The sequence below is a fragment of the Dryobates pubescens genome, chromosome Z (genome assembly GCF_014839835.1).
Source record: "Dryobates pubescens isolate bDryPub1 chromosome Z, bDryPub1.pri, whole genome shotgun sequence".
Lineage (NCBI taxonomy): Eukaryota > Metazoa > Chordata > Aves > Piciformes > Picidae > Dryobates > Dryobates pubescens.
This window is the reverse complement of record NC_071657.1, coordinates 87,696,997-87,724,371: the sequence shown is the minus strand read 5'-3', so window position 1 is coordinate 87,724,371 and position 27,375 is coordinate 87,696,997. Positions and strand designations below refer to the sequence as shown.

Sequence of the window (27,375 nt, the reverse complement as noted above, 5' to 3'; positions counted from 1 at the left end):
GGCTGGTGTTGAGCTGGTCTTCTTCACTGAGGTTGCCTTGCTTCTCTATTGCCTTTGCTCCTTTCCCTTCTATTTCTCTCTCTGTGCCTTTTTAATGCTCTTCCTCTGATCCCAACAAGAGATATTTATAAAGTTCAGCTTTACGACCCTGGCCACCAGCTGTGCCCCACTGGAAAAGTTGTAAAACTCATTTCCTGATTTGAAAGGCATGAAAACAAGAGGTAGGATCAAAATTTTTAACAAGCTGTGAAAAGCTGATTCATGCCCTCCAGAAATGTCTCCAGTTGGAAGCCCCTGTGGGTGCAAAGTTCTGCATTGAGGGAGATCCAAGGGACCCTATCAGGGTTACCCTTGGCAGGGTGGTGAGCATGCAAGCATGAGCACAGGAGACCCTGGCCCCTGACCAGGGAAGCTCCAGGCTCCCCTCTGCTCATGCTGAGCTGTCTGTGATCCTTCACAGGAGCCACGGCTTTGAGAGCATCTCATTTTGCCACTGGAGTGGCACAGGCATCCTCTTAGCAGCCAGTGTGGGACACAATGGCACCATGCTTGGCAAAGATGGAGATGCTCATGCCCAACTCCCAGGTACTACAGTGCAGCAGTTTCATCCCAGCCTGGGCTGCAGCCATGCCACACTTGTGGCCATGTTTGGACTGTGGGTGACAGTGGATTTTTTCAGGCAAGAGCAGGCAGATGTCACTGATACAGAGCAGGTGAGGAATGCTCTGCACAAAGCATGATCTGGGGCTCATTTTAGCACTGTGCATGAAAGAGTGGCTGTGTCTGTTTATGTGCAGCACCATGAGATGTTGGAGCTGAGCAGCTCCTTTTAGATGCTGGAGACTGATCCTATCAAAACCAGGGAACAGGAACGATGAAAGCAGAAGGTAAAGGCACATTTGAGCAGCAAATTACCTGAGAGGGAAACAAGACACTTGGCTGTAAGCAAGAAGCTGTAAGAAGATGCCCCATCACTCAAGGATATGCCCAAGGTCCACACAAGACCATTACGGAACAGAATGCAGAATACAGAATTAACCAGGTTGGAAAAGACCTTTGAGATCGTCGAATCCAACCTATCACCCAACACCATCTAATCAACTAAACCATGGTACCAAGTGCCCCATCCAGTCTCTTCTTAAACACTTCCAGTGATGTGACTCCACCACCTCCCTGGGCAGCACATCCCAATGGCCAATCACTCTTTCTGTGAAGAACTTCTTCCTAACATCCAGCCTAAACCTCCCTTGGTGCAGCTTGAGACTGCGTCCTCTCATTCTGTCACAGGCTGGCTGGGGCCTGCCCCTGTTTGGAAATGATACAGGTGGATAAGGGAGAGGATAGGTGAGTTGGAGGAGGTCAGAGCCATGGGGCCACATGCCCCGAGAGAACTACAAGAGAAGGGCTGGATTGCCAAGAGAAATTCGCATTCCTTCTCAGAGGCACCGCTGGCCGCAGGAAGCAGGGGTGGGGGGGTGATCCAGCCCGCGTCTTGGCCAGCAGGGGACTGTGCCGGCAGTGAGGCAGTGGTGGCAGCAATAGCCTATGTGTGTCACCTGCCTCTGCGTTAAGCTCCCTGCTTTCTGACAGTTTGGGATAGGTTTACACCGTGACGCGTGAGGCTCCATATTCTTTCCAGAATTTGTGTTGGCATCAGCTATTATGGCTGGATATTTTTGTTGTCCCATAAATGCCCAATCCCTCCTTGAATCCTGTTAAATTTTGGCCTGAGTGTTTTCCTGTGGCAGCCTAATTAAGCGTGGAGTGCAAAAACCACGCTTCCTTTTATCCGCTTTGGATTCATCACCTTCAGATTTGAGGGCACGGTTCGTTCGTGCTGGTGCTCTGGGCCCCTTCATCATCCTGTTGCAACCCTGCCCTGCATCTTGTGCTTTTGCCTCCAAAGAGCAAAACTGGCTTTGCATCCCCTCTTCAGAATATGGAATTAACCAGGCTGGAAAAGACCTTCAAGATCATCAAGTCCAAACTATCACCCAACACCATCTAATCAACTAAACCATTTCCCTCAGCCTGCTCATAGTGTCTTGGTTGACGTTTTGCCCCTCTGGGTGGGCTGGCCAGATGGCAGCAAGGCTGGGATCATCTGGAACAGGCTGATAATAGATGAGAGAAGATCAAGATACTCCTCAGCTGAGTGTAGGGCTGTGAGCCAGGACAGTGAGCTGTATCAGTGACAAATGAAACTGGCCCCTTGGTGCAGATTTATTATTGTATAAGGAGGACAAATATGTTCATCATCAGAGCAGCAAACTGATATTCCTATTGTGTGTTTGGAAAAGAAGTCTGGCATTCAAGGAGACAGCACCGCAATAATCCACCATTGCTTCTTCGCTGAGCACAGCAAGTGTTAAACAAACGTGGTGGGTTTCATTTGGAGGCCTGTGTGAGCTCTCCAGGCTTCCAGAAAGGTGCTGAAAATCTGGGGTGAGGTCACATCTTGGCTGTTTTGGGGGGGTACTGTCCCTGCTTTACTGGGGACATGGGGAGGCATTCCTGGGATTACTGTAGTCCTTGCACTGGGTAAATGCAGAGGAGGAGCAAGGTCAGGGCACCCCTGCACATTGTAGAGGGATCTGGACAATGAAGAGCCCTCCATGCTGTAGCTGTGCATTAGGGGGACAGGGACTGATAGTCTCACTTTTTCCCCTCCTGGCTGCCCTTCCACCATATTTGCATCCTTAAGCACCCACATGGCCCCAGCATACACCTCCACGAGGAGTCCAGAGCATTTCTGTCAAGCCTGTAAAGGAGGGGGCCTGTAGCTTCAAAAGCAGCAGCTGGAGTTTTATACAATGCCTGAAAGCTTCAGCTCAGGTAACCAAGGGATCTTGTGACTGGAGGAACTGACAGACTCTCCCAACTGCACAAGCCAGCGTATGCCAAAGGAGGCTTTGCCCCACAGATCAAAAAGGGGATGCTGGGTTTGGTGCTTATGTCTCACGGGCACAACTGAGATCCAGGTAAGAGCAGCAGAAGGGATGTAGGGGATGGAAGAAGAGCCTTGCTGTGACTTCTGGTTCATCAAGCAGGCATGCCCAGGCATGCTGTGAGAAGCAGTCACCACCTTGAGCATCCTCAAGGAGGGCCTCGCAGTCGCCCTTGCTGCGCCAGCAGCACTCCTGCTGGGCCTTCGCCGACCTCTGGAGGGCAGCTCTGCCGCCCCACCCTGCCAGGCTTCCCAGCGGGGCTGCTGCTGCCCTTCCTCTCCAGTAGACCCGTCAGCGGGGCCACGCACAGCATCGCATTTAGCAGCCCACCTACACAGCCCTCCTCTCTGTGCCACTCTACCCAGCTAGCTGACGTCTGTGGCCGGTTCGCTGTTACTAACCTGGAGGAAATTTTTGCAACAGACGAAAGAGAAGGTCCCAGTTGAACCCGCGGGGTGAATGGCAGACAGTGCTTTTTAGCTTCAGTTCCATTAAAGACATTGTTAACAAAAAAAAGGAAAAAAAGGGCAGTGACTGGCTGGAGAGCAGCCCTGAGGAGAGAGACTTAGAATACATAGAATAAACCAGGTTGGAAGAGACCTTCAAGATCATTGTGTCCAACCCATCAACCAAATCCAACACCACCTAAACAACTAACCCATGGCACTAAGCATGCCATCAAGTCTCCTCCTGAACACCTCCAATGATGGTGACTCCACCACCTCCCCAGGCAGCCCATTCCAATGGGTAATCACTCTCTCTGTATAGAACTTCTTCCTAACATCCAACCTAAACCTCCCCTGGCACAGCCTGAGACTGTGTCCTCTTGTTCTGGCTGCCTGGGAGAAGAGACCATCATCCATCTGTCTACAGCCTCCCTTCAGGTAGTTGTAGAGAGCAATAAGGTCACCCCTGAGTCTCCTCTTCTCCTGGCCAAGCAACCCCAGCTCCCTCAGCCTCTCCTCACAGGGCTGTGTTCCAAACCCCTCACCAACTTTGTTGCCCTTCTCTGGACTCGTTCCAGCAAGTCAACCTCCTTCCTAAACTGAGGGGCCCAGAACTGGACACAGCACTCGAGGTGTGGCCTAACCAGTGCAGTGTACAGGGGCAGAATGACCTCCCTGCTCCTGCTGGCCACACTGTTCCTGATGCAGGCCAGGATGCCATTAGCCCTCCTGGCTGCCTGGGCACACTGCAGGCTCAGGTTCAGCCTACCATCGACCAGTACCCCCAGGTCCCTCTCTGCCTGGCTGTTCTCCAGCCACTCTGACCCCAGCCTGTAGCTCTACATGGGGTTGTTGTGGCCAATGTGCAGAATCCAGCACTTGGGTGTGTTAAACCTCATGCTGTTGGACTCTGCACATCTGTCCAGCCTGTCAAGATCCCTCTGCAGAGCCTCTCTACCCTCCAGCAGATCAACTCCTGCCCCCAGCTTGGTGTCATCTGCAAATTTACTGATGATGGACTCAATGCCCTCATCCAGATCATCATAAAGATGGGGGTGCTGGTGGACAAGAAGCTCAACATGAGCTCTCAGTGCACACTTGCGGCCTGGAAAGCCAATCAGATCCTGGGCTGCATCAAGAGAAGTGTGGCCAGCAGGTCAAGGGAGGTGATTGTCCCCCTCTACTCAGCTCTGGGGTGAGACCCCACCTGGAGTACTGCATCCAGTTCTGGAGCCCCTATTACAGGAGTGATATGGAGGTGCTGGAAGGTGTCCAGAGAAGGGCCACGAGGATGATCAGAGGGCTGGAGCACCTCTCCTATGAGGACAGACTGAAGGAGTTGGGGCTGTTCAGTCTGGGGAAGAGAAGGCTCTGAGGTGACCTAATTGTGGCCTTCCAGTATCTGAAGGGGGCCTACAAGAAGGCTGGGGAGGGACTTCTCAGGATCTCAGGTAGTGCTAGGACTAGGGGGAATGGAATGAAGCTGGAGGTGGGGAGATTCAGGCTGGAGGTGAGGAGGAAGTTCTTCACCATGAGAGTGGTGAAGCCCTGGAATGGGTTGTCCAGGGAGGTGGTTGGGGCACCATCCCTGAAGGTGTTTAAGCCCAGGCTGGACAAAGCTCTGGCCAGCCTGATCTAGTGTGAGGTGTCCCTGCCCATGGCAGAGGGGTTGGAACTAGATAATCCTTGTGGTCCCTTCCAACCCTGACTGATACTATGATACTATGATACTATGATACTATGATACTATGATCCTGGGACCCTGCAGAAGGTCACATCTGTGTCTTAGCATACATCCAGAAGGACCTAGCTGCCCCTGCCTTACCCAGCTCTCAGGCTGTAGCTGTACCTAAGAAGAGCTGGCTGCTGCACCCCACCAAGGGCACAGCATTGCTGGACTCCTCTCCCAGCAGAGGTTGGGTATTCCCTCTGCACAGATGCCATTCAAGGCTACAGTGCCAGAGGATTTGGTGAGCAAGCAGTGGTGAGCACCCAAGCCCACCCTAGCCCTGCAGGAGGCATGGGTGTAATAAACAATGCTGGACAAGTTGCCATCCACAGAATTCAGGAGTGTCAAAACCCCTGAATCTCCTGAGCCTTCAGCTGGTACTACAGCTGCAGAGCAGGAAGCAAACAGGATCACGGCTGGCATTGTGAAAGCAAACACCATAAATCCAAGGAAGTGCTGCGATTGCTGTTTTAGGCACTGGGGATCTTGGCTCTTTATCCCCACAAGTGCTTTATTTTCTCTTTAAACACAAAGAAGAAAAAAATACAACCCAAACTTATTATTGGGCTGAGCTGCCCTTGTGCTGCCTTGGGCCCTGGAGAGGCTGTGCAAGATGGGCACCTCTCTTCATCCAGCGCCTTGAAGGTGCTTCCAGCCCCTGAGCCCCCAGGGCATCAAGGCAGGGTGTGGACAGGGTACAAGTAGATGGCAGCTCTGAGCGATGTCCCCGTGCCCAAACACTTATCACACCAGAATGGTCAGATCCCAGAGAGAAGTGAGCAGGAGGATCAGACAGAGTTGAGCAACCAGGAGCCAGGGATGGGGTCAGGAGGAGACAAAGGACTGCCCAAGGAATGATAGCCAGATCATTCCGTCCTTTATCCTGCAGCTGCTAAGCCAGATGGGGTAGCTCTGAGAGGCTGGAAATACAGGTGAACTGAATCAATGAGACTGTTGCTCCAACAATGGGACAAAAGAGGGAGGTCATGAAAACCTATGAGCCAATGTTACTCTGTAGGCTGGCTGCCTACTGAATGGAGCTCAGTGCCACTAGAAAAGCAGGGGCTGCAAGGCAGCATGCTGGCATGCATAGCATGTCCCATATGTGTCCCTGTCCTTGGGAACCACACCCAGACTCCTCACATGGCACAACCATTTCTGTCTCATGGGCATAATGCTTTGCAGGGGCTCTGCAAGCCTGGGCTAGATGCAGTCTCTTGGTCCACAGCTGTGGGATGGGATCTGTAATGGGCTGGTGTTTGTCAGTTCCCAGCCACAGGACAATATCTGCTGTGGGATGGTGTCTGAGGGTCCCCAGCTGTTGGATGTGCTCTTCCTGACAGGCAGGGCTCTACAGCCTGAGCAGCCCCCTGCTGTGGCTCCTCCAGGCTCCCTTGTCCTCTTGCTCTCTCACACATGGTCTCATCCTTACTTGCTTGCCCTCATGCTCCATCCCTCTCCACTATCCTTTGGCACTGTCCTGGGCCATTTATCCCCACCGTGGCTGCTCTGTGCTAGGCTAGGTTTTGGCACCAGTGGCCTCAGTCCTGGCAGGGTACTGGCACCCACACTAGCACCCTGGCACCCTAGATCTGCTGCAGCCTATGGATCTGCCTGGGCTCCCCTCAGGGACACATGCTGTGTGTTTAGGAAAACAGGCCTTGGCACTTGCTGGCCATCCTGGGAAAAAAAACAAAGCCTCCAGGCGGGCAGCCGCACAGTGAATGTGAGAGGCCGGCACTCCATAAATCCCCTGGAGCAGGTGCTTTGTAGTTGGCACGAGGAAATGAGCACATTATTCAGCTCAGCTTAAACCCCGAAACGTTTCCTGTCCTGTGAGTCAGAAATAACCATGGGGAGATCATTTCTGGGCCATGCAGGAGCCACATCAGCCAAAAAAAGTGCCATATGCCTCTTGGGCCTGGGGACCTGCTGGGGAAGTCAGGGGTCCAGGCACCCGGCAGTGGAGGGGACTTCGACAGAGCAGCGCTGTGCCACCAGGCATGTAACTGCTCTGGAATGTGCTGCAGAGCTCTCAGTGGGATGCAGGACAGGAAGAAGCCTAAGAGACACTGGGGCTTTCTGGATCACTGTGATCCTAGATGAGCCAGCAGACCCACTCTGGCCTCTGGGGGGATCAGAAGGACAGCTCCTCCTTGTATGCTGCATCACCCCAGTGCATCACACAGTGCTGGTTGGTACCCATATGAGGACCCTGGGATGCTACACTATTTTAGGGGCACCCAACAGGAAAAGACATGGATGACTGTTGGCTTCACGGTGAAAAAGATCACCTGGGCATGTGGTCAAAATCTCTCATGGCCTAGGGGTCCCAAAGCAGATGGAGGATAAAGCAACATAGAAGATTCCCCCAGCTCAGCATAGGCAGGGTCCACATGAAGGTGTTCATGGGTGGCATATCCTGTCTCTGCCATGCAAGGACACTTAAGAGGTTCCTCCACGGGTCTGGAGCACAGAGGGATGTGGATGCAGGGACTTTCTCTACTGACACACTGGGAGGACCCCTGTCTTGAACCCAGGAGATGACACAGCTGCAACATTATCTGCATTTTTCCCTTTAAAATATGTGCCTCTGCTCCATATTTTCCACTACTGGCACACAAATTCCAAGCCCAGACAACCTGCCTTTCCAGTTTCCTGAATAGTAGGAGCACAGCAAGGCCATATCTGCATGTGTTAAACCACATACCGGTGCTCACCCCTGTGTGTTTCATGCCTACCTGGCCAAATCCACCTCAGCCTTCTGGAGATGTTCCTCACCTGTTTGGGATGGGGTGGCTCCTCCAGTATCAGGAATGAAGAGCCCAGCAGGACCCTGACTCCCACTTGGATGGAGATGGAGACAGGGACCTTCATCAGTACCTTCTCCATCCTTTCCCTCTTTTCATGCCTACCCTTTGGGACCCCATTTACAGCCCATATCCTCCATGCTATACCTTCTCATGGCCCACTGCCATGTGTGCCCGGGCATGGTAGTGCCTGCATGAATCTTTCACTTGACTGTGCATAGGCATCCACTTGCAGTGCCTGCCACACTCTTTATGACCACCTCCTGAGGCTGAGAGGTCTCTGGCCTCACTCTGGGTGCAGAGGTGAAAGCGCTTCCAGGACTCTGCAGACTGCTAGTTCATGTGCTGTTCCCTGGAAGGCAGAAAAACACTGTTTAGTAATTAAACAGTCACCAGCTCTGGTGACATGGCTTTTGGGTTTTCTTGCTAAGAGCGCAGAAAACAAGATAGGAACCTCATGGAATCTTCCCAGGGCAGAGGGAAATGGCTGTGCCTTTGGTGCCCTCCATGCTCTGGTGCAGCATGATAAACACCATGGAGTACCATGGGCCACCACAGACCACCCCAGTCCATTGCAGACCATCAGTGATCTCTGTGGACTACCATGGACCATCACAAACCACCACAGCCTGTGAATAGACTACCATGGATAGCCAAAGACTGCTATGGACCACCAAAGACCACCACGGATTATCATGGGCTACTGCAGTTCTCTATACACCATCATGGACCTCTGTAGACTGCCATGGACTTCCACAGATCACCTCAGACCACCATGGACTTCTGTGGACCACCACAGACTGCTGTAGGACAACTACAGATCACCAGGACTGGGGTGACAGGCACAGCCCTGCGGAAGGAAAGCTTACAGCTTTGAGACATGGAATGACAAGTGTAAAAAGGGTGAAACTCAGCATGAGACTGGGGGACGGGGAAGATGGGAGAGAATTACAGAAACTAGAGCATGGTGAGCCCCAGGCCCACATACCCCAGGAAGCATGCTGAGGAGGAAGCAGGCACACCAGCTTCCCCGAGATGCCAATCCCCATCTCGGCTGCTGTGCACAGTTGCGGGGTGATGCCCTGGTTGGAGAAGGGACGCAGAGCCGGGGTAGCTGCCGGGTATGCAAGCAGCAGCGGGTACAGCCGGGTGAGTCGCAGCCGGTGCTGCCGTTCACATCGTTAGCGTGGCAGCAGTGGCGAGCAGGCCCCCTCTGCTGGCACGCACACGCAAACACGGGGTGCTGCGACACCCCTGACTCCCCAGCCCAGGACATCTCATGCAGCCCGTTCCACCTGCCCCTATTTGCACTCTGTCCTGTGCCACTCAGTGAGTCCAGCCCAAGGCCTAGCGATGCCACCATGGCTCAGGACGTGAGCCCCAGGGCTAGGCTGCCCTGCGTGGTGCACATAAAGGGCACATTACGAGGCACCATTAACACCCTGTGTGCTCCTGAGGGCTGGGGCTGTGGTCCCCAGTGGGACTGTCACTGACCCGCTATGTCCAGCCCCACACCCCAAAGGAAGATTTCCCATACTCTTTCTGCTTCTGCTTTCACATCAGTGATTGGATTTCACCATCCTGCAGCCCAAAGACTGCAGGCAGCGCTGCCAGAGCTCCGTGCCGTGACAGGAGTGGGGTATTTATAGCCAGCAACCCAATCCCCTCAACTCAGGTTGTGCTCGGCTAGGCAAGCTGAGTGCCCACAATAGGAAGGACGTGCAGTGTCAATGGCAGGAAAATCGTGATTCTCAGCAGCCCTGTGATCTGTGCCAGGGGCACTCTTGGGTGTCATGCCTGCAGCTCTGCTCTGGTGGCCTGCCCCAAATCCCAGGATTGGACAGGAAACCCCTGCCTACCACTCAGCGTGCCATCCCTCACATAGACAATCCCCACAGGACCTTGCAGGAGACCCCAAACAGCCTCTGGATTTTCCCTGTGCCCCCGTCCCCTCCCCTCATGCCATCCACCATTGCTTTGAGCTGTGAGGCAGAGGTTGTCAACACCCCCACACCACTCCAGATCCCACCCCATCACCCGATGGAATCAGACAGCAGGCTGGGAATGTGAGGAATGCACCACAGGCATGCTGCCCCCACTGAACCCCCCCTACCCCACCGAGGCCTCCTCTGCAAACGTAGGACACCTCAGGGCTGGGGCACACTGTGGGGTTGGCATCCTCTCAGCTCCTTGTCCAAGCACCTGGGAAGAACCAGCACCCCCTTTGCTCAGGTTATCCCAAACCCAAGGCATCCTGGGGGAGTTGTGCAGGGTTCCCTTGCTCCATAGCCAGCCCTTGTCCCCAGCATGTTCCTTTGTGCACCACCGGCTGTCCACTGGCGGTCCTGCTCCCTTCCCAGCCCGCCCCCCCACCGACCCCAGCACCTCCCATGGCCCACAGTACAGGGGCTTGAGCAGTAAAACCATAGTCTGCCGCCTTCAGCCACTCCTTCAGCAATCCCTGTCCTCAGAGATCCAGATCATGTCTGGAGCAGGGACAGGAAGCAGGATCCTTGTGGCACAGCTCCCTGCTTGTACCCTCCACTACCTGGGGGGAACATCTTCAGTGTCAGGGACAATTTATACCCCCAGGGCATCCCAGTTCTCAGGGTCCAGCTCCTCAGTCACCCCCCTGCTAAATTCCAAATGCTCAGGGTGTCTCTCCAGCCACCCTTCCTGCCCTTGGTGGGGATACCCCACATCCCGGGCACTGGATGTCCCTCCAAAGGGGCCACTGAGATCCCAGCATCTCCTCTCCAGAGCACAACTCTCCCTGTACCCTGCCATCCCAAGACCTCCCTGAAATCCCTGGTGGGGATCCCTGCACTGAGGATGTCTCCTCCCCTATCAGTTCGCTGCACCCCACAGCCATGGATCTCCTCACATGCCCTCATGAGGAACATCTCTCCCCAGGACACACACCCCTTTGCCAAGAGCCATTGCACACCTCCTGTGCCTCATTGCCCTCTCCTCAATACTCCACCCACTGTGGACACCCCAAACCCAGACACCCCTGTGGTAGCAACCCACCACAGCCCCCTCCCCAGCCCCCCTCCTGGATCCTCTAGAACTCAGAAGGCCCTTCTCAATCCTTGCCACCTGGGGGCTGCTGGACCTGCAAAGCCCCATTCCCAACTCTTTACTGGGGATCCCAGGCCCCCTCCCTAACTCCTCCACCAGGAAAACCCAGAAAGTGAGCACTCCTCCGTCCTCTCCCCGGGAGTCCCCCAGAACCGATGTACCGCTTCCTCAATCCCTAGCCAATGAGGGCACCTCCGAAGCCTGATGCCAACTCTTCAACCCTGCTCCTGGGTCTCCCCAGAATCCAAGCACCTTTTCCCCAGTCCCGAATACCTGGGGACTGACGGACATGGAGAGCCCATTTCTGCAGGGGACCCCAAACACCCTCCAACGGGACAGGACAGTCGGAAAGGGAGCACTCCCACACCCTCCCTCCCCCAGAAGCGGTGCTCTCCTTCCCCAGTCCTCCTGTATCACTGGCCTCCCGCCCCCCTCCCCGGCGGTGCCCGCCCATCCCCGTGCCGCCCGGTCGGCCGGGGACCGGCGGCAGAGGGCGCTGGCCGGTGCCGGGGCGGTGCCGCCCGGGGGAGGGCGCAGGCGGCGGGGCGGGGGCGCGGCGGGGCTGCAGGACCGCGGGCGGCGGCCGGGGCGGAGGAGCCAGCGCGGCCCATGGCTCCGCGGCTGCTGCTGCTGTCGCTGCTGCTGCCAGTGCTGGCGGCGGCAGCGGGAGCGGGAGGCGAGGGGCGACGAGCGGCGACCCCCGACGGGACGGTCGCCAACTTGACGGTGGCAGTGGTGCTGCCGGAGCGCAACGTGAGCTACGCGTGGGCTTGGCCCCGCGTGGGGCCGGCGCTGAGCCTGGCGCTGGAAGCGCTGGAGCGGGGTGAGCCTCCGCTCCTGCCGCGGCCGTTCTCGGTGCGCGTCGAGTTCATGAGCTCGGAGCTGGAGGGCGCTTGCTCCGAGTACGTGGCACCGCTCAATGCCGTGGACCTGAAGCTCTACCACGACCCCGACGTCCTTTTTGGGCCAGGCTGCGTCTACCCCGCCGCCTCCGTGGGTCGCTTTGCTTCGCACTGGCGGCTGCCGCTTATCACCGGCGGGGCGGTGGCAGCCGGCTTCAGCCGAAAACGGGAGCATTACAGCACGACGGTGCGTACTGGGCCTTCGGCCCCGAAATTGGGCGCCTTCGTCTCCCACCTCCACGCCCACTTTAACTGGAGTGCCCGCGCCGTCCTCCTTTATGTGGACCGCAAGACCGATGACCGACCCTACTACTTTACCGTCGAGGGTGTCTACCAGGAGCTGCAGGACGGCAGCAACCTCACCGTCCGCCACCATATCTACTCCCCGGACGAGGGCGGCCCCGACACTGCCGTGCACTTCATCAAGGCCAACGGGCGCGGTGCGTGGGGTGACGGGGCGGATGGGGCTGTGAGGGGAGACCCCGCGGAGGAACAGGGCTAAGCACCCGAGGAGGTGACGAAGAGAAGTAGAGAGAGAGAGGTCCCTGCGGGGGTACCGCGTAGGGCTCAGGGAGGAGGCAAAAACCTCTGCAGGGCGCAGCGAAGTGGCTAAACATGGGGCGGGACCCGTTTGCGGTATAGCAAGGGGCAGGGCTATGCGGGGACCTCTCTGGGGCACAGTAGGGGGATGTGGTCTCAGTGGGACCTGTCTGGAAATGTGAGTGTGGTAGGATCTATCTGGGGCACAGTGTAGGGACAGAGGTATGGTAGAAGCTGGTTGGGGTACAAGCGGGGGACGGGAGTGCAGCATGGCACATACAGTGTGCAGCAAGGGGCTGCAAGTGCCACAGGACCTCTCTGGGTTGCAGCAAGAAGACAGGGGTGCAGTGAAGCACATACAGGACATAGCAAAGGGGCTGAGGGTGCAGTGGGACGTGTCTAGGGCACAGCAAAGGATTAGGGGCCACTGAGCTTTGTCTGATGCACAGCAAGGGGATGAGGACACAGTGGAATTCATGCTGGGCACAGCAACAGGCCAAGAAGACAGTAGCACCTTTGTGGGGCACTGTGACGGCCTGAGGACACAGTGGGACCTGTGTGAAGTGCAGAGAAGGGCCAAGGACACAATGGGACTCATGCAGGGCATAATGAGGGGCCAACGACTTGGTGGGACCCATATAAGGTGCTGCAAAGGGTGGGCAGGCCCTAGGGAAACAGTGGGACCTGTGGGGCACAGGGAGGGGGTGGGAACACAGAAGGACGTGTTTGGAGCAGGAAGATAGGCTAAAGGAATGGTGGGGCCCATGTGGCACACAGGGAGGGGTTGCCGCAAGGAGTGGGCACTTGTCACGGTGAGGCTGGAGTAGCAGCAAGACCTGCACAAGGAAGCATGTGTGGGGTGGACAAGACAGGACACAAGACGTCTGTGCCACCTTGGTGCCAGTGGGTGGGTCCAGGGCAAAATGGGAAGCCACGGAGTCCCCTTTCCTGTTTACCAGCCTAGGTACCAGGCCTCTGCCAGGGGAGAGCTCAGATGGATCCTTACTTCAGTGGGGTTTGTGGTGTGATGGATCCTGGAGACACCCTACTCCCTGTGTTAACAGGATCAGTGTGTCTCCAGAGACACTCAGGACCCAGCCATGTCCTCAGAGGCTCTAGGTGATGGTGTGGATGTGGCCATTTGAAGGGCAGCATCAGCTGTAGTTATGCGCCCAGAGCAGCCTGGTGTTGACACGGAGTCGGCTGTGCCATGCTCAGGCAGAGCCTCCCAGCCTGGAACGAGGGTGCTCTGGGTTGGGCCTGTCTCTGCTGTGCCCCAGGGACAGGGCTGGGGATGGCCCCACTCTGATGATGGAGGGATAAATCAATTTGGTGCCTTGTTGAGTGCCCCAAGAGAGCAGCTACATGAGGAGCAGGAGGAAATGGAGGGGCTTATGGCGGCAGCTGGCGAGCAAGGGCAGCCTGATGCTCTTTCATTATTGATGAGTGAGGTGCATCGATCCCGGAGCCAGCCACTCCGCGATGCATCTTAGTGGATCCTGAGATGCTGTGTCATTAAGAAGGACATTGAACTGGGACTAGTGGAGTCAGATGGGCCAGCAGGACATGTGGCTGAGGAAGTTTGGGACCAGGCTGGGGGTGCATGGCTAGGGCACTTTGGGGTGTGGGACTGAGTTGTCCTAGGACTGAGGCCAGTGGGTTCTAGTCCATGGGGCTAGGTAGGCACACCATGGCAGGCTCTGTGTGCTGAGAAGTTTGTGGCTGGCCTTCTTGTTTGCCTGGCCAAGGGGCTGGGAAGGAAGCTCCCTGCGTGCACCATCACCAGCTGTGGAGTGCAAATCTTTGCACAGAGCTGGGGCTAAGGACTGTGCAGGGGAAAAGGCTGAAATCAGTGATTGCTGTCAATGTTTCTGGCTTAGTACCACACATCACCCTGGTGAGAATTGATCCCTCCTGGTGCAGAAGGGTGGTCATTCCTACTTGGGGAGGAGACCAGGCATGGGCTGAAACCATGAAGGGTCTCTGAGCTAGGATGCAGGCGGGTCTGGGCCCCTCTTGCTACAGCCCAGAGGTGGGGGCGGAGTGTTTGCACCCACAGGGATAGGTGTTCAGGGCTGTGATGCTGACATTGTGTGCTTTCCTAGCATGGAAATGCTGGGTAGGATCTAGGGACTCTAAGGCTGACCCATGGGTGCCCACCCTTGTGTGGTGTGGTGTGGAGAAGGAAGCAGGAGCTTCAATTGCAGCCACTTCCACGTTCATGCCCTGCAATGACACTACATGTCATCCTTCTTGGCATCATCCTCCTTCTTCCAGGTGAAGGGCAGAAGTTTGGTAAATCTTTTCTGAGTAAAGCCTCTTCCCTGTCCCACTGTGCCCCTGAGGCTGCTGATCCCAATGTTCACAGGGGGACATCGGTCCATTGCCCCTTTCAGTGTCTGGCTGCTTCACACTCATTGCCCCTCTCACTGGTGCCTGGGCGACGTGCAGGGGCCCACATCTCTCCTGCCACTTGCAAAAGCACTGATATAATTAGAGCTGTGTTTGAGGAAATTACCAGAGCATCTGCCCACAAAGCCCAGGTCCCCTGCCTGGGGAGATATCTGGGTCCTGCTGCTGGGATAGGATTGCATTTGGTCCTCACCCTCACAGTCCCTCCAGGCATGATATGCCTGCTTGGCTGGTGCAAGGGTCTCTGTGCTGCATTGTCCTGTGCTGGTGCAGCTGCTCAAAATTAGGATTTGCAGGGATTTGCTGCCCCAAACCAGGATTTGCCCTGACTTTAGGTTTTCTTCCATCGTGCAGGGGTCATGTAGTGTCTTGCCACCCTGACTGCATGCTCAGGAATGTGGCTGTTCACTGCCTCCTGCATTATGTGCACCTCCTGAAAAAATGCCTGGGGGCTGCATGTACCCCAGCCTCTAAGGACTCTGTTCCCTTTGTCCTCATTGGTGCTGAGGCTGCCTTTGGCCATTTGACAACCCTGGGGGCAGAGTGAACAGGCAGGGGTGCTACTGGCCAGGCAAGGAGGCTGCCAGCTGGAGGCAGCTGCCAGCATCAGGAAGAGCCCCAAACACTGACCCTTCTGCACAGCTCCTGCAACCTGCCCCTGGGGAGCCGTCCAGGCGCCATCAATCCCCTTGCTCAGTGGCCTTTGACCAGGCAAGCTCTGGCTGCCGCCGCAGGGCCAGCCGCCTGGGGTGTCTCACCATGTGCCAACAGCTGTTGCGGCTCTACTGCCTGAACCGTGATGCCTTTTCCTGGCGCCTGCAATGGGATGGGGAGGGTCCTGTGCTGTAACCTCATGAGGGATCCCTCAGCCTCTGCATGCTGGGGAGATGCTGAGCTGCCCGTCCTGGCCCAGAAATCTGAGGATGGCACATCTCTGGGTGCGAGACTAGCAGAGTGAGGAAGCAGAAATTGTTTACTTGAAGTGTTGCAGCACTTAGAGGAAAACCATTTCAGATCCTGAAATGTACTTTTGCTTGTGCACAGCCTGAGCTGCTGCAATTTCCCTCTCCCCTGTGCCCAGGAGCAGCTCCCCACATTGCTGTGGATTTCCTGTGCCCAGGGTAGCTGTGCTGACTTTCTTCTCCCACCCACGAGGTGCCTCACTGCCCTTATGGGTGACCCTGTTGGCTGTGCTTCCTGCATGAGGGAGTGCCCTCTAGCAGCGTGGACTCCATTCTGGGCTACAGGACTTCTTTGCTGTCCCCAGCCCCCTCTGTGCTCTGGATCTGGATGGGGTGTAGGGCCCTATGCAGAAGGGCTGCTCACTGGGGCCAGCGCCCAAGCGTGACATTCCTCCAGCACCGCCCTGCCGCCACCGCCTCCTCCATTGCTCAATCCTGGGTTCTCAGCCAGGCTGGCTGGAGCAGGGGCCCTGGTTTTCCAAGGGGTGGGAGGAGGCAGTGGCAGAATCCTCAGCAAGGGCAAGGAGGGCCCCTGCTCAGGGGGGTTTCAAACACCTTTTGGCACCCATCCTCTTGGCCTGCAATGCCCTGTGCCAGCTCCACACCATCACCCATGCAGCACCCAAGTGGGCATCACCTCAGGGCTGGCCAAGCCCCCGGCGGCAGGCAGGGGGCACATGGGGTGGCTGACCGGGGCCCAGGCATCCCCTTGTCACATGGGTCACACTAGCAAGATACTCTGTTTCCAATTAGCTCAGGCAGCCACAGAAGGTGCTGGAATCTGGGAACCTGCGCATTCCTGCCGCGCGGCTGGCCGGCCGCAAACCCAAACATGGGTTTGTTCCATCCCCAGCCCTGGCTCCCCAGGGGCCTCCAGTGTGCAGCCACGATGCCTCTCCTGGCCCTCCCTGGTGCCCTGACTGGGGCTGGCTGGCTGGGAGGAATGTGGAGGGAGATATCCCTTGGGTAGCTTTTGCAGGAGCAGGATGAACTTATGTGCTGGAGCAGAGTCCGTGAGGTCTGTGTGTAGGGCGTCTGCCTCATATTTTGGAGCAATGGTTCCCCTGTTCTTCCTTCCCTCTCCAGACCAAGGTGGCTGATGGAGCAAGAGTGGATCAGGGCAGTGAGGCAGAGCAGACTCAGTGGCCATGGGGCATATAGCATGAGCAGGAGACGAGCTAAGCACTGCCTCAAACACCTGCCCCAACTTCCCTGCAGCCATGAAGTGTGCCCCAAGGGAGAGTTGCTGTGCCCTACCACCCTAAGGGAAGGCGTCCCATCTCACAGTTGGTTTGGGTGTCCCAGGGTGGGCTGGTATCACCCCTCTGACTCCCCACATCTTGCCCACAGTGGTGTATCTCTGTGGACCACCAGATATGCTGCAGCAGATCATGCAGCTGGCGCAGCGTGAGAACCTCACAAATGGTGACTACGTCTTCTTCTACTTGGATGTCTTTGGAGAGAGCCTGCGGGGAGACTCTGCCCGTGACCCCTTCAAGCCCTGGCAGCAGAACCTGGGCCAGGACTCAGGTCTGCGTGAAGCTTTCCAGGTGAGCTGCACCCACCTGCCTAGGGATGGGCACCTTCCCAGCCTGCCCCTGGTTTGTGAACCAGAGTGCTGTGTTTGGTTGCAGATGGTACTGGTGATCACCTACCATGAGCCCCAAAACCCTGAGTACCAGCATTTCCAAACGCAGCTCATCCTACGAGCTAAGCAGAAATTTGGGGTACAGCTCAACTACTCCTTGGTGAGTAAGTTCTCCTGCTTGATGGGGTGGCGGGGCCCCCCTGCATGGGGCTGTGGCACCTCCCCAGGATACAGAGGGTGGGACACAGTCATGGGCAATGCCAAAGGGGCCATCTCTGGTGGGAACAGCCACAGGCACTGCCATCCCCAAAGGATGTGTGAGGCTCCGGTGTGACGTTACAGGCCTGTGCATGGGTACATAGCCCCAGTGTGAGAGTGTGAGGGTCCTGGGGAAGGGGGGTGTGGCCACAGGTGTGATGAGCTTCCTCTTGGCAGATGAACCTGGTGGCAGGGTGTTTCTATGATGGGATGCTGCTGTATGCCATGGTGCTGAATGAGACCCTACAGGAGGGTGGCTCCAAGAAAAATGCTACCCACATCATTGAGAAGATGCGGGACCGCAAGTTCCATGGTAAGAATAGGGTAGGTGTGGCCAGAATGAAGGTGCCACAGGAGCAGTAGGATCCAGTCCCCATCCCACCTGGGTTTTGCTTCTCCCACAGGGGTGACGGGGCTGGTGAGCATGGACAGCAACAATGACCGGGACACTGACTTCAATCTATGGGCCATGGCTGACCCCAAGAGTGGGCAGTATGAGGTGGGAGCCAGCACCAGGATTCTGCCAGCAGCCAGGGTTGGAAAATGGGATGGTGGGGGCTGGGAGGGCCTAAGCTCTCTCTCCTATAGGTGGTGGGACACTACTCAGGTGTGGAGAAGCAGATCCATTGGCTGGGACGACCTATCCCCTGGGTGAAGGGGGCCCCTCCCTTGGACAACCCGCCCTGTGTCTTCGATGTGGATGACCCCTCCTGTGATAAAAGTGGGTGTACTGGGTCCCTATGCCCCTTGTACTCCAGCACCCTCCCCTGTGGGTGCATGGCAGCTTGGCACCTGTGGCCAGCTGGACCACCCTGATGTCCCCTACTCCCTGCAGCCCCCCTCTCCATGCTGGCTATTGTGGCTTTGGGCACTGGTCTCACCTTTGTCATGTTTGGCATCTCCAGCTTCCTTATATTCAGGTCAGTTGGGTCTGGGGGAGACTCTGCCTGGGCTCTGGGCACCCCTCAGCCTGGCAGTGGGGCAGGTAGGGCAGGGGGTTATGGGGCTCTGACCCCTGTGTGCCCTCCAGGAAGCTGATGCTGGAGAAGGAGCTTGCCAGCATGCTCTGGAGGATCCGCTGGGATGAGCTGCAATTTGGGAGTCCTGAGCGGTACCACAAGGCAGCAGGCAGCCGGCTCACCCTGTCCCTGGTGAGACTTGCCAGCTTTGAGGCACCACTGTCCCCCTGCTCTTGCCCCTGCACTCTCTTCCCTTCTTGCATAGCACTCCTGCCTTGTTGATCCCCTACACAGCCCTCCATCCTCTATAGAGTCATAGCCCCGTTGCTTCCATCCCTTACACAGTTCTGCATCCCTACATAGCTCTCATCCATCTCCTGCATGATCCTCTACTCCCTGCAGAGTCTCTTTTATTTCCCTACACAGCTTTAAATTCCCTGCAGTGCACTATCCCTCATCAAACCCCTGTGTGGCCCACCAACCCGCACCTTATCCATCCTCTGCATGTCCTGCAGCACATTATACTCCATCCTGTAGTCTTCACCCTCCCTACAGACCATGCAGAACCTGTCTGATCCTTCAGAGCAAAGGTCCTGAACCCTCCTGCTGCACACACCTGGGTGTCCTTGCCCTGCTCTGTTGGTGCCTGACCCCTCCCACCCTGGAGTCCCCATCTGTAACCCATCTCCTTCCTTGCAGCGGGGCTCCAGCTATGGCTCGCTGATGACCACCCATGGCAAGTACCAGATCTTTGCCAACACCGGCCACTTCAAGGTCAGTGCAGCAGATGTGGAGCCAAGTCCTTCTCTCAAAACCCTCCATCCCTGCTGGGGTGCTCCCCCTTGACTTCACGCCGAGCCTGTAGGATGCTGGCACCTTCCTTCCCTCCCTAAATCCACCCAGTGGACACTGACCTCTTCCCCATCCCCGGCACCCCAGGGCAACGTGGTGGCCATCAAGCACATCAACAAGAAGCGCATCGAGTTGACGCGGCAGGTGCTCTTTGAGCTGAAACACGTAGGTTTGGGGTTTGGGTTTGGGTGGTCACACTGCTTAGGGGTGCAGAGTCTGGTTCTGGCAGCGGGGGGAACTGTTGTCTCTGACCTCAAGCTTGCCTTGGCTCTGCTTCCACCTGCAGATGCGTGACATCCAGTTCAATCATCTGACCCGTTTCATCGGGGCATGCATTGACCCCCCCAACATCTGCATTGTCACCGAGTATTGCCCACGAGGCAGCCTGCAGGTACGGGGATTTGGGGGCTGCAGGGCTGACAGGCACTCATAGTGACCTGGCTGGGCTGGGCCTTGAAGACAGGGCTGTAGTTTCTGGTGGCTCCCAAAACCTCACAAGATTTGCAGCAGGGGTGCCCAAGCAGGTGTCGGAGGCCAGGGAAGGGGAGAGGGATGGGTGCCGCAGAGCCCCCCCACAGCTGGGTGTTTGGTGAGGCTGGTGCTATTGTCACCATCCTGTGGGTGCCTGTTGGAGTCCGCTCAATGTGCTGCCTCAGGATGTCCTGGAGAACGAGAGCATCAACTTGGACTGGATGTTTCGCTACTCCCTCATCAACGACATTGTCAAGGTATCCAAGTGAGGGGTGCGAGGGGGTAGGGGTGGTGCCTGAAGGATGCAGCTTCACCATGTCTGTCTGTCCCAGGGAATGGCCTTCTTGCACAACAGTATCATTGGTCACCATGGCAGCCTGAAGTCATCCAACTGCGTGGTCGACAGCCGTTTCGTGCTGAAGATCACCGACTATGGGCTGGCCAGCTTCCGCTCACCCTGTGACGGCGAGGACACACATGCACTCTATGCCAGTGAGTGCCTGCTCAGGGTGGCCAGGGGGGATGAGGTGGCCCTGACTCACCACCCCACTGGGGCTGTGTCCCACCAGAAAAGCTGTGGACAGCACCAGAGCTGCTGCAAAAGGGGCGCCTGCCCACCCCAGGCATGCAGAAAGCCGATGTCTACAGCTTTGGCATCATCGTGCAGGAGGTTGCCTTGCGCAATGGCCCCTTCTACATCGAGGGCATGGACCTGAGCCCCAAAGGTGCTGACTGGGGGCAGGGGTGGGGTGATCTCCTCCCCATCATGGAAGTGTGGTGCTCATTGCTGGCCACCCCCCTGACAGAGATCGTGCAGAAGGTGCGTAACAGCCAGAAGCCCTTCTTCCGTCCTTCCATCGACATCGGGGTGCACAGTGAGGAGCTGGCAGTGCTGATGGAGCGCTGCTGGGCACAGGAGCCAGCTGAGCGCCCTGACTTCAGCCAGATCAAGATCTTCATCCGTAGATTCAACAAGTGGGTGGCTTGTGAGGGGGGAAGATGGCTCTGAGCGGGAGTGGGGATAGCTATGGGGAAGGTGGCTGGGGGCACCTCTTCCTGCGGTGCTAGCTGCCTGAACCCTGGCAGGGAGGGCAGCACCAGCATCCTGGACAACCTGCTGTCACGCATGGAGCAGTATGCCAACAATCTGGAGAAGCTGGTGGAGGAGCGGACACAGGCCTACCTGGAGGAGAAGCGCAAGGCAGAGAACCTCCTCTACCAGATTCTGCCCCAGTGAGAGAGGGAAGAGGGGAGCGTGTGGGTCTGCGGGTTCATATGGGGTCAGCATGCACCTGCTGATGTGCAAGCATGGGGTCCCTCGCTGGCTCTTCATGCTGGTGCAGGGCAAGGGATGCAGGGGGAAGGTGGGGTCTGGGGTGGGAGCCCACTATCATCACCTTCCCATTCTCACCAGCTCTGTGGCGGAGCAGCTGAAGCGTGGGGAGACGGTGCGGGCTGAAGCCTTTGACAGTGTCACCATCTACTTCAGTGACATTGTTGGCTTCACTGCCCTCTCAGCAGAGAGCACTCCAATGCAGGTGAGAGCAGGGCTTGAGGGCAGCCCCCTGTGGGGCTTGTGCAGCAACGCTTGTACCTTTGGCCACCCCTGGGGCTGGGGGGACGTGTGCTCCCAGCCCCACACACAGCCTTGCTCCATCCAGGTTGTGACGCTGCTGAACGATCTCTACACTTGCTTCGATGCCATCATCGACAATTTTGATGTCTACAAGGTGAGGAGAGCGGGGTGAGCAAGCACAGCCCCCTGCAGTGAGGTGGGCAGCAAGGAGCCTGGCGTGTACCTGCTGCCCCTGACCATGCAGGTGGAGACTATTGGGGATGCCTACATGGTGGTGTCGGGGCTGCCAGTACGCAATGGGAAGCTGCACGCCCGCGAGATTGTTCGCATGGCCCTGGCCCTGCTTGAGGCCGTCAAGACCTTCAAGATCCGGCACCGGCCCAATGACCAGCTCCACCTGCGCATCGGCATACACACCGGTGAGTCCCCGTGCTGGGCAGCGCCACGGCTGCCGGGGGCCTGCCCGCCTGCTCTGCAGCGGCCCCGCGCCTCTCTGTACGCACAGGTCCCGTGTGCGCCGGAGTTGTGGGTCTGAAGATGCCGCGGTACTGCCTCTTCGGGGACACGGTGAACACTGCTTCCCGCATGGAGTCCAATGGCCAGGGTGAGCCCAGGGGCTTGCAGCTGGGGTCTGGGGCCATGGGTCACAGTGTGCTCCAGGACCCACCTATGTCCCTTTTGCCCTTATGTGTCACCCAGCCCTGAAGATACATGTCTCATCCACTACCAAGGAAGTCCTGGATGAGTTTGGCTGCTTTGAGCTGGAGTTGCGTGGGGATGTGGAGATGAAGGTGAGGGTGGAAGGACCCTGGTAGGGTGCCAGCTTTTCTGCTGTAGGGACCCGTGATGGATGAATGGATCAGGGCTGGAACACCTTGTCCCCTCAGTGCTGGGGATGGCACCCAAGGAGGGGTGGCAGTGGGGTGAGGGGGATCTCACTGCTCCCCTTTATCCCTGCAGGGCAAGGGGAAGATGCGGACGTACTGGCTGCTGGGTGAGAGGAAAGACACCAAAGTCATCTGAGCTCAGTAGCAGTGGCAGAGCACCCAACCGTGATGGGGCCACCATGCTTTCCAGCACTTGGCCCCACCGGATGTATCAGCACCACCCCATCCACAACCTGCCCCACCACAGCCCCTCTGCTTCAGCAGGGCTTGGGCACAGGGGATCCAGCAGCCATGGCACCACCTGCCCCTCTCCATCAGCACCAGCAAAGTCTATCTCACCCCACACCGCAGCTGGAGGCAGGGGAACCAGCCTTGATCCAGCCTGGGGGGTGGGACCCTGTATCCTCCCACTCTTTGGGGTCCTGCTGCCCCTGCCCTCTCCCCCACGGCTCAGCTGGCTCTGAGCCACTCCTGGGGCCTGGCAGCCCCATAGGGCACTTTGCCATCTCTTTTCAATATCTGGCCCCTGGCAGAAGCTGTGCCCATTTTGCCCCCTGCTTGGAGTGCAGGGCAACAGGTGCTCCTGCTGGGACTAGCCCTGTGGCCAGGGCAGGTTCAATGCTGCAACTCCCCTTCTCCTCAGTCTCCCCATCCCCTGTATATAGCCCCACTGGGTCATGTAAATAACCGCCTCCCCCCGGGTGTAAATATAGGAGTCCTGCAAACTATTTTGTTGAAATACAAACTGCCCCAAACCCCTCTGTGTCCCGATCTCTGCATCACTGGCTGAGTGCCAAGAGGAGTGAGGGGCCAGGAGGGGACCCCAATACCAAGCTCAGCCTGTGCTGGGGACAGCTATTTGGAGTATCCCAGAGCGTTGTATCCTGAGGGTCCAGCTGTGGCATGGGGTTAGAGTCTGGCCATAGGGAGCTGGTGCAGGGTGGCTGTAGCAGTGGCTGGTGGGGGCTCAGCATGGTGCAAGGAAGGCAGGGCTGCTGCAGCCAGGTTTGCTTTGGCTCAAGGGCTGCAGTGTGTTCCTCTGAGCTCATGCTCTGGCTGCATTGCTGCTGCCTCTTACTGGAACCCACCTGCCTTTGGGAGCTGGAGGGTGCATGTCAACCACTGCAGATGCTGAATGAGGACAAGGAGAGAGGCTTTGAGAAATAGTGGCTTGCAGATGAACTGGTTGGAGTCTTGACACCTGTGCTATGTGGCCTCATGTGGATCAGGATGCCAGGGACATGGTGCTCCCCATCCAAATGCCCAGCTTGAGGACAACCCTAGGGCAGCAAGGACACTGGGACTACCTGTGCCCCTTTATTTTTTATTGCTTGTGGGGCTGGAGCCGGCTGCTCAGAGGTGTATGGGGCAAGGGCTGCTCTAGGTACTCGGTGATGGGAGTGGAGAAGGTTGCATTCCTCCGAAAAGGACTGTCCCTGCTGCAGATGCTGGTGACGCCCTAGAGGAGAGAGGTCTCTGTCAGCAACCAGCTTCCTCGGGTGCTGGCAGGGTGGGGTGCTGTTGGTGCTTACAGGCAGGCTGTGGGCTTGCTCCAGCCAGAAGCTGCAGGGCTGCTCTGTGCAGTAGTTGTGGGGCTGCAAATAGAGGCAACATGGCAGTGGACATGGGGGGACAATACAACATGGAAGCCTTGTAAAATTTCTAGGTGCTGCCACAAGCTAAGGTGTAGTGTCCCCTGCTTGTACCTTGGTGGTGGGCAGTGGCATGAACTGGCAGCCCTTGGCACAGTAATCCTGGTGCGTGGTGGAAACCGACTCCATGGGCGTCTGGCAGGGACATACCTCCTCCAGCATCTCATTCCTGTTGGCAGAGCAGAACCTGCACCCCTCAGCTCTGGGTTCTCCCCTGCACCCTGGGCAGAAGGGTTACGCTGGGGGCATGGCTCCAGGGATGGGTGGTACATGGGGGTGCAAGCTTGCCTGTATTTTTGGTAGAGCATGGACTCCAGCATGGCCTGCCGCTGCCCTGTGGGGGATAAGGTCATCAGCTCTGCAACTTAAGATCTTGCTGCATTTTGTGGTGCACATGGCTTAGGTGGGGATCAGCCTCACCTCGTCTCAGCAGTAGAGCCCTGTGTGGTGGGTGGTAGGTGTCCTTCATGGTGGTTCTGTTGGTGGGCCAGGAGAGGAGGTGGTGAACCAGCTGCTGGTGGTGGCCATGCCAGTGGGGGAAGCCCTTGTTGCCCAGCTCCTGCCCCGGCACAGTGTCCAGATGGTTTGTGGATCTCTGCCAATGGATGGTGTGGCTGTAAGAAGGGGGCAGGAGCCCACCGTGCAGTGCTCCATGCTCACGCACAGCTTTTAGGCTTTCAGTAGTCCCTTGGGACTTTGGGCACAGTTCAGGTGGGGGGGTGTCACCTCTCCTACTGAGCATCAACAAGTTAGGGGTACTGCCCCATACCCAAGACCATGCTATACAGACAGGCACCTGCCACAAGTCCTGGGAGAAGCCTCACACATACAAACTGCAAAAATGGAGGACAGTCCTTCCAGCTGGCTCCTCAGGAAACCTGGAGCGGGGCATCTGCAGCTGGGGCAGAGCTGACCTCCACTGCTTGTTTGGGTTAGCCAGCCTCATATGGACATGCCAACCCTAGGCTGTCCCTTTGGTGGGCAAAATGCTTTAAGAGCTCTTGAACAAAGTGTGGAGTCCCCAGGCTGTGGCATATCACCCCCTGCCTGGCTTGTCCAAGCAGATATCCCTATATCCCTGCGATGGACTGCAACAGCCAGCTTTTGCTGCCCCAGCAGTGAGCCTCCCGGCTGTTCTCCCTTCACCATCACTCCACACACGTATGTCTATGCCTTTTGTGGTGTTGAATTTCATCCCCTTTCCATCCCCCTGGGCTCAAGGTCGCCCAGGGAGTTCTGGCATGGCCAAGGGCAGTTATTTAGAGAGGGATCTGCCAAGGAGCAGGGGTTTTCACAGGATCAGCATGTGGGATATAGTAGGGCAGGTTTTGAGGGCCATTTCTCCTTGTGACTCCCCAGGTGATGGTGGGGACTTACCTGCTCTTGCCAATTATGGATCAAGCAGCTATCCTGGGGTAGCTGGGTGGGCTGCTCCACTGATGTCTTCAGGGAGGCAGGCAGCACGGGCACCACAACAGGGGGCACATTACCAAGGCAAGTCCTCCACCTTGTAGGACAGGATGGAAGCTCAGTCTCACAGGAATCCTTCTCAGCTTCAGCTGGTGGCACTGTGCTGGGCACAGGTGGCAGAACCTTGGCAGGCAGCTCATCCAAGGCTGACATCTCCTGGGGCATCTTGGTTGTAGCCATCAATATCTCCCTGTGGCAGTGGGGCTTCTCCATAGGCACTGCAGGCAGGAGGACATCATTCTGGGTCTCAGCCGTGCACGGTGGCCTCTCCCCAGAGAGCATATGAGGCGTGTGGACTGTCGGAGTCACCCTGCAGGTGGGGACAGTCCCTGAGGAAAGGCAGTCTATACATCCTCCAGCCCCTCCCTGCCCACCACATTCAATACAAGCAGAGCCTTTGGACAGGCTACCCCAGGTTTCCTGCAGTGTCACCCCCAACTGGGGATGGGGGTGAGGGATTTCTCTCCTGAGGAGAAACAGAAGTGCTTGCTGCTGGGTCTACATTCTGGAGGAGCCTCCTCCTTCCTAACACCCCCTTCCTCCTTGCCTCCTCTGCCCCCAGCAACATCCCTCACAATTTCCTCAGCCTAGGCTCGGCCCCATAATGCTCCTTCCACCCCACTGTGCTCCCTCCCAAGTCTCTACAAGCCCCAGCAGCCGCTGCCTGGACTCTGCTCCCCCAACCTCTTCCCCGCCAATCTGCATCGCCCTCTCCCTCCGTCTTCTAATGCCTCCCTGTCCCCATAATGCTTCCCAGTCTCCGCCTCCAACCTTGACCCCCAAACGTCTCCCTCGAGGGTCACCCTAGAGGCCTAGACCCCTAATGCTTGCGCCCCGGTGCCCCCGGCCCCACCCTCTAGGTAGGCTCAGCCCCACCGCCCCACTTGCGTCTCTGCGGCCCTGCGCGGGGTGAGGCTGCTTTGTCTCCATGGGGACAGTAAACACGGGGCGTGCACCGTCCACTGCCGGCAGCTAATTGGTGGCGCTGGCTGCGTGCGCACATCCTATTGGCAGAGAACCTGAGGGGGCGGGACAGGGAGAAGGGCGCAGCGGAGAGGACAGCAGTCGTTTGGGGCAGCAGAAGTTTGGGGCAGCAGAAGTTTGGGGCAGCGGTCGTTTGGGGCAGCAGAAGTTTGGGGCAGCAGTTGTTTGGGGCAGCAGAAGTTTGGGGCAGCAGTTGTTTGGGGCAGCAGAAGTTTGGGGCAGCGGTCATTTGGGGCAGCGGAAGTTTGGGGCAGCAGAAGTTTGGGGCAGCAGTCGTTTGGGGCAGCAGAAGTTTGGGGCAGCAGAAGTTTGGGGCAGCGGAAGTTTGGGGCAGGGGAAGTTTGGGGCAGCAGAAGTTTGGGGCAGCAGTCGTTTGGGGCAGCGGAAGTTTGGGGCAGCAGAAGTTTGGGGCAGCAGAAGTTTGGGGCAGCAGAAGTTTGGGGCAGGGGAAGTTTCGGGCAGCAGAAGTTTGGGACAGCAGTCGTTTGGGGCAGCAGAAGTTTGGGGCAGCAGAAGTTTGGGGCAGCAGAAGTTTGGGGCAGCGGTCGTTTGGGGCAGCAGAAGTTTGGGGCAGCAGAAGTTTCGGGCAGCAGAAGTTTGGGGCAGCAGTCGTTTGGGGCAGCAGTCATTTGGGGCAGCGGAAGTTTGGGGCAGCAGTCGTTTGGGGCAGCAGTCGTTTGGGGCAGCAGTCGTTTGGGGCAGCGGAAGTTTGGGGCAGCAGTCGTTTGGGGCAGCAGTCGTTTGGGGCAGCGGAAGTTTGGGGCAGCAGAAGTTTGGGGCAGCAGAAGTTTGGGGCAGCAGAAGTTTGGGGCAGCAGTCGTTTGGGGCAGCAGAAGTTTGGGGCAGCG

At 57.3% G+C, this 27,375-nt stretch overlaps 1 protein-coding gene across 1 annotated transcript; it reads left to right on the top strand.

Annotated features, from left to right (window-relative positions):
• The first annotated feature begins 11,585 nt into the window (after positions 1–11,585).
• Positions 11,586–23,167, top strand: NPR2 (natriuretic peptide receptor 2). Its single transcript, XM_054178618.1, has 22 exons — positions 11,586–12,356; positions 17,181–17,380; positions 17,465–17,578; positions 17,854–17,989; positions 18,081–18,175; positions 18,265–18,397; positions 18,512–18,596; positions 18,707–18,827; positions 19,335–19,409; positions 19,575–19,652; positions 19,774–19,878; positions 20,144–20,215; positions 20,291–20,450; positions 20,528–20,683; positions 20,765–20,933; positions 21,045–21,191; positions 21,373–21,496; positions 21,620–21,688; positions 21,779–21,953; positions 22,040–22,138; positions 22,234–22,325; positions 22,495–23,167. The coding sequence occupies exons 1-22, from the start codon at positions 11,624–11,626 to the stop codon at positions 22,555–22,557; spliced, it is 3,201 nt and encodes a 1,066-aa protein (XP_054034593.1). The 5' UTR covers positions 11,586–11,623; the 3' UTR covers positions 22,558–23,167.
• Positions 23,168–27,375: the final 4,208 nt, after the last annotated feature.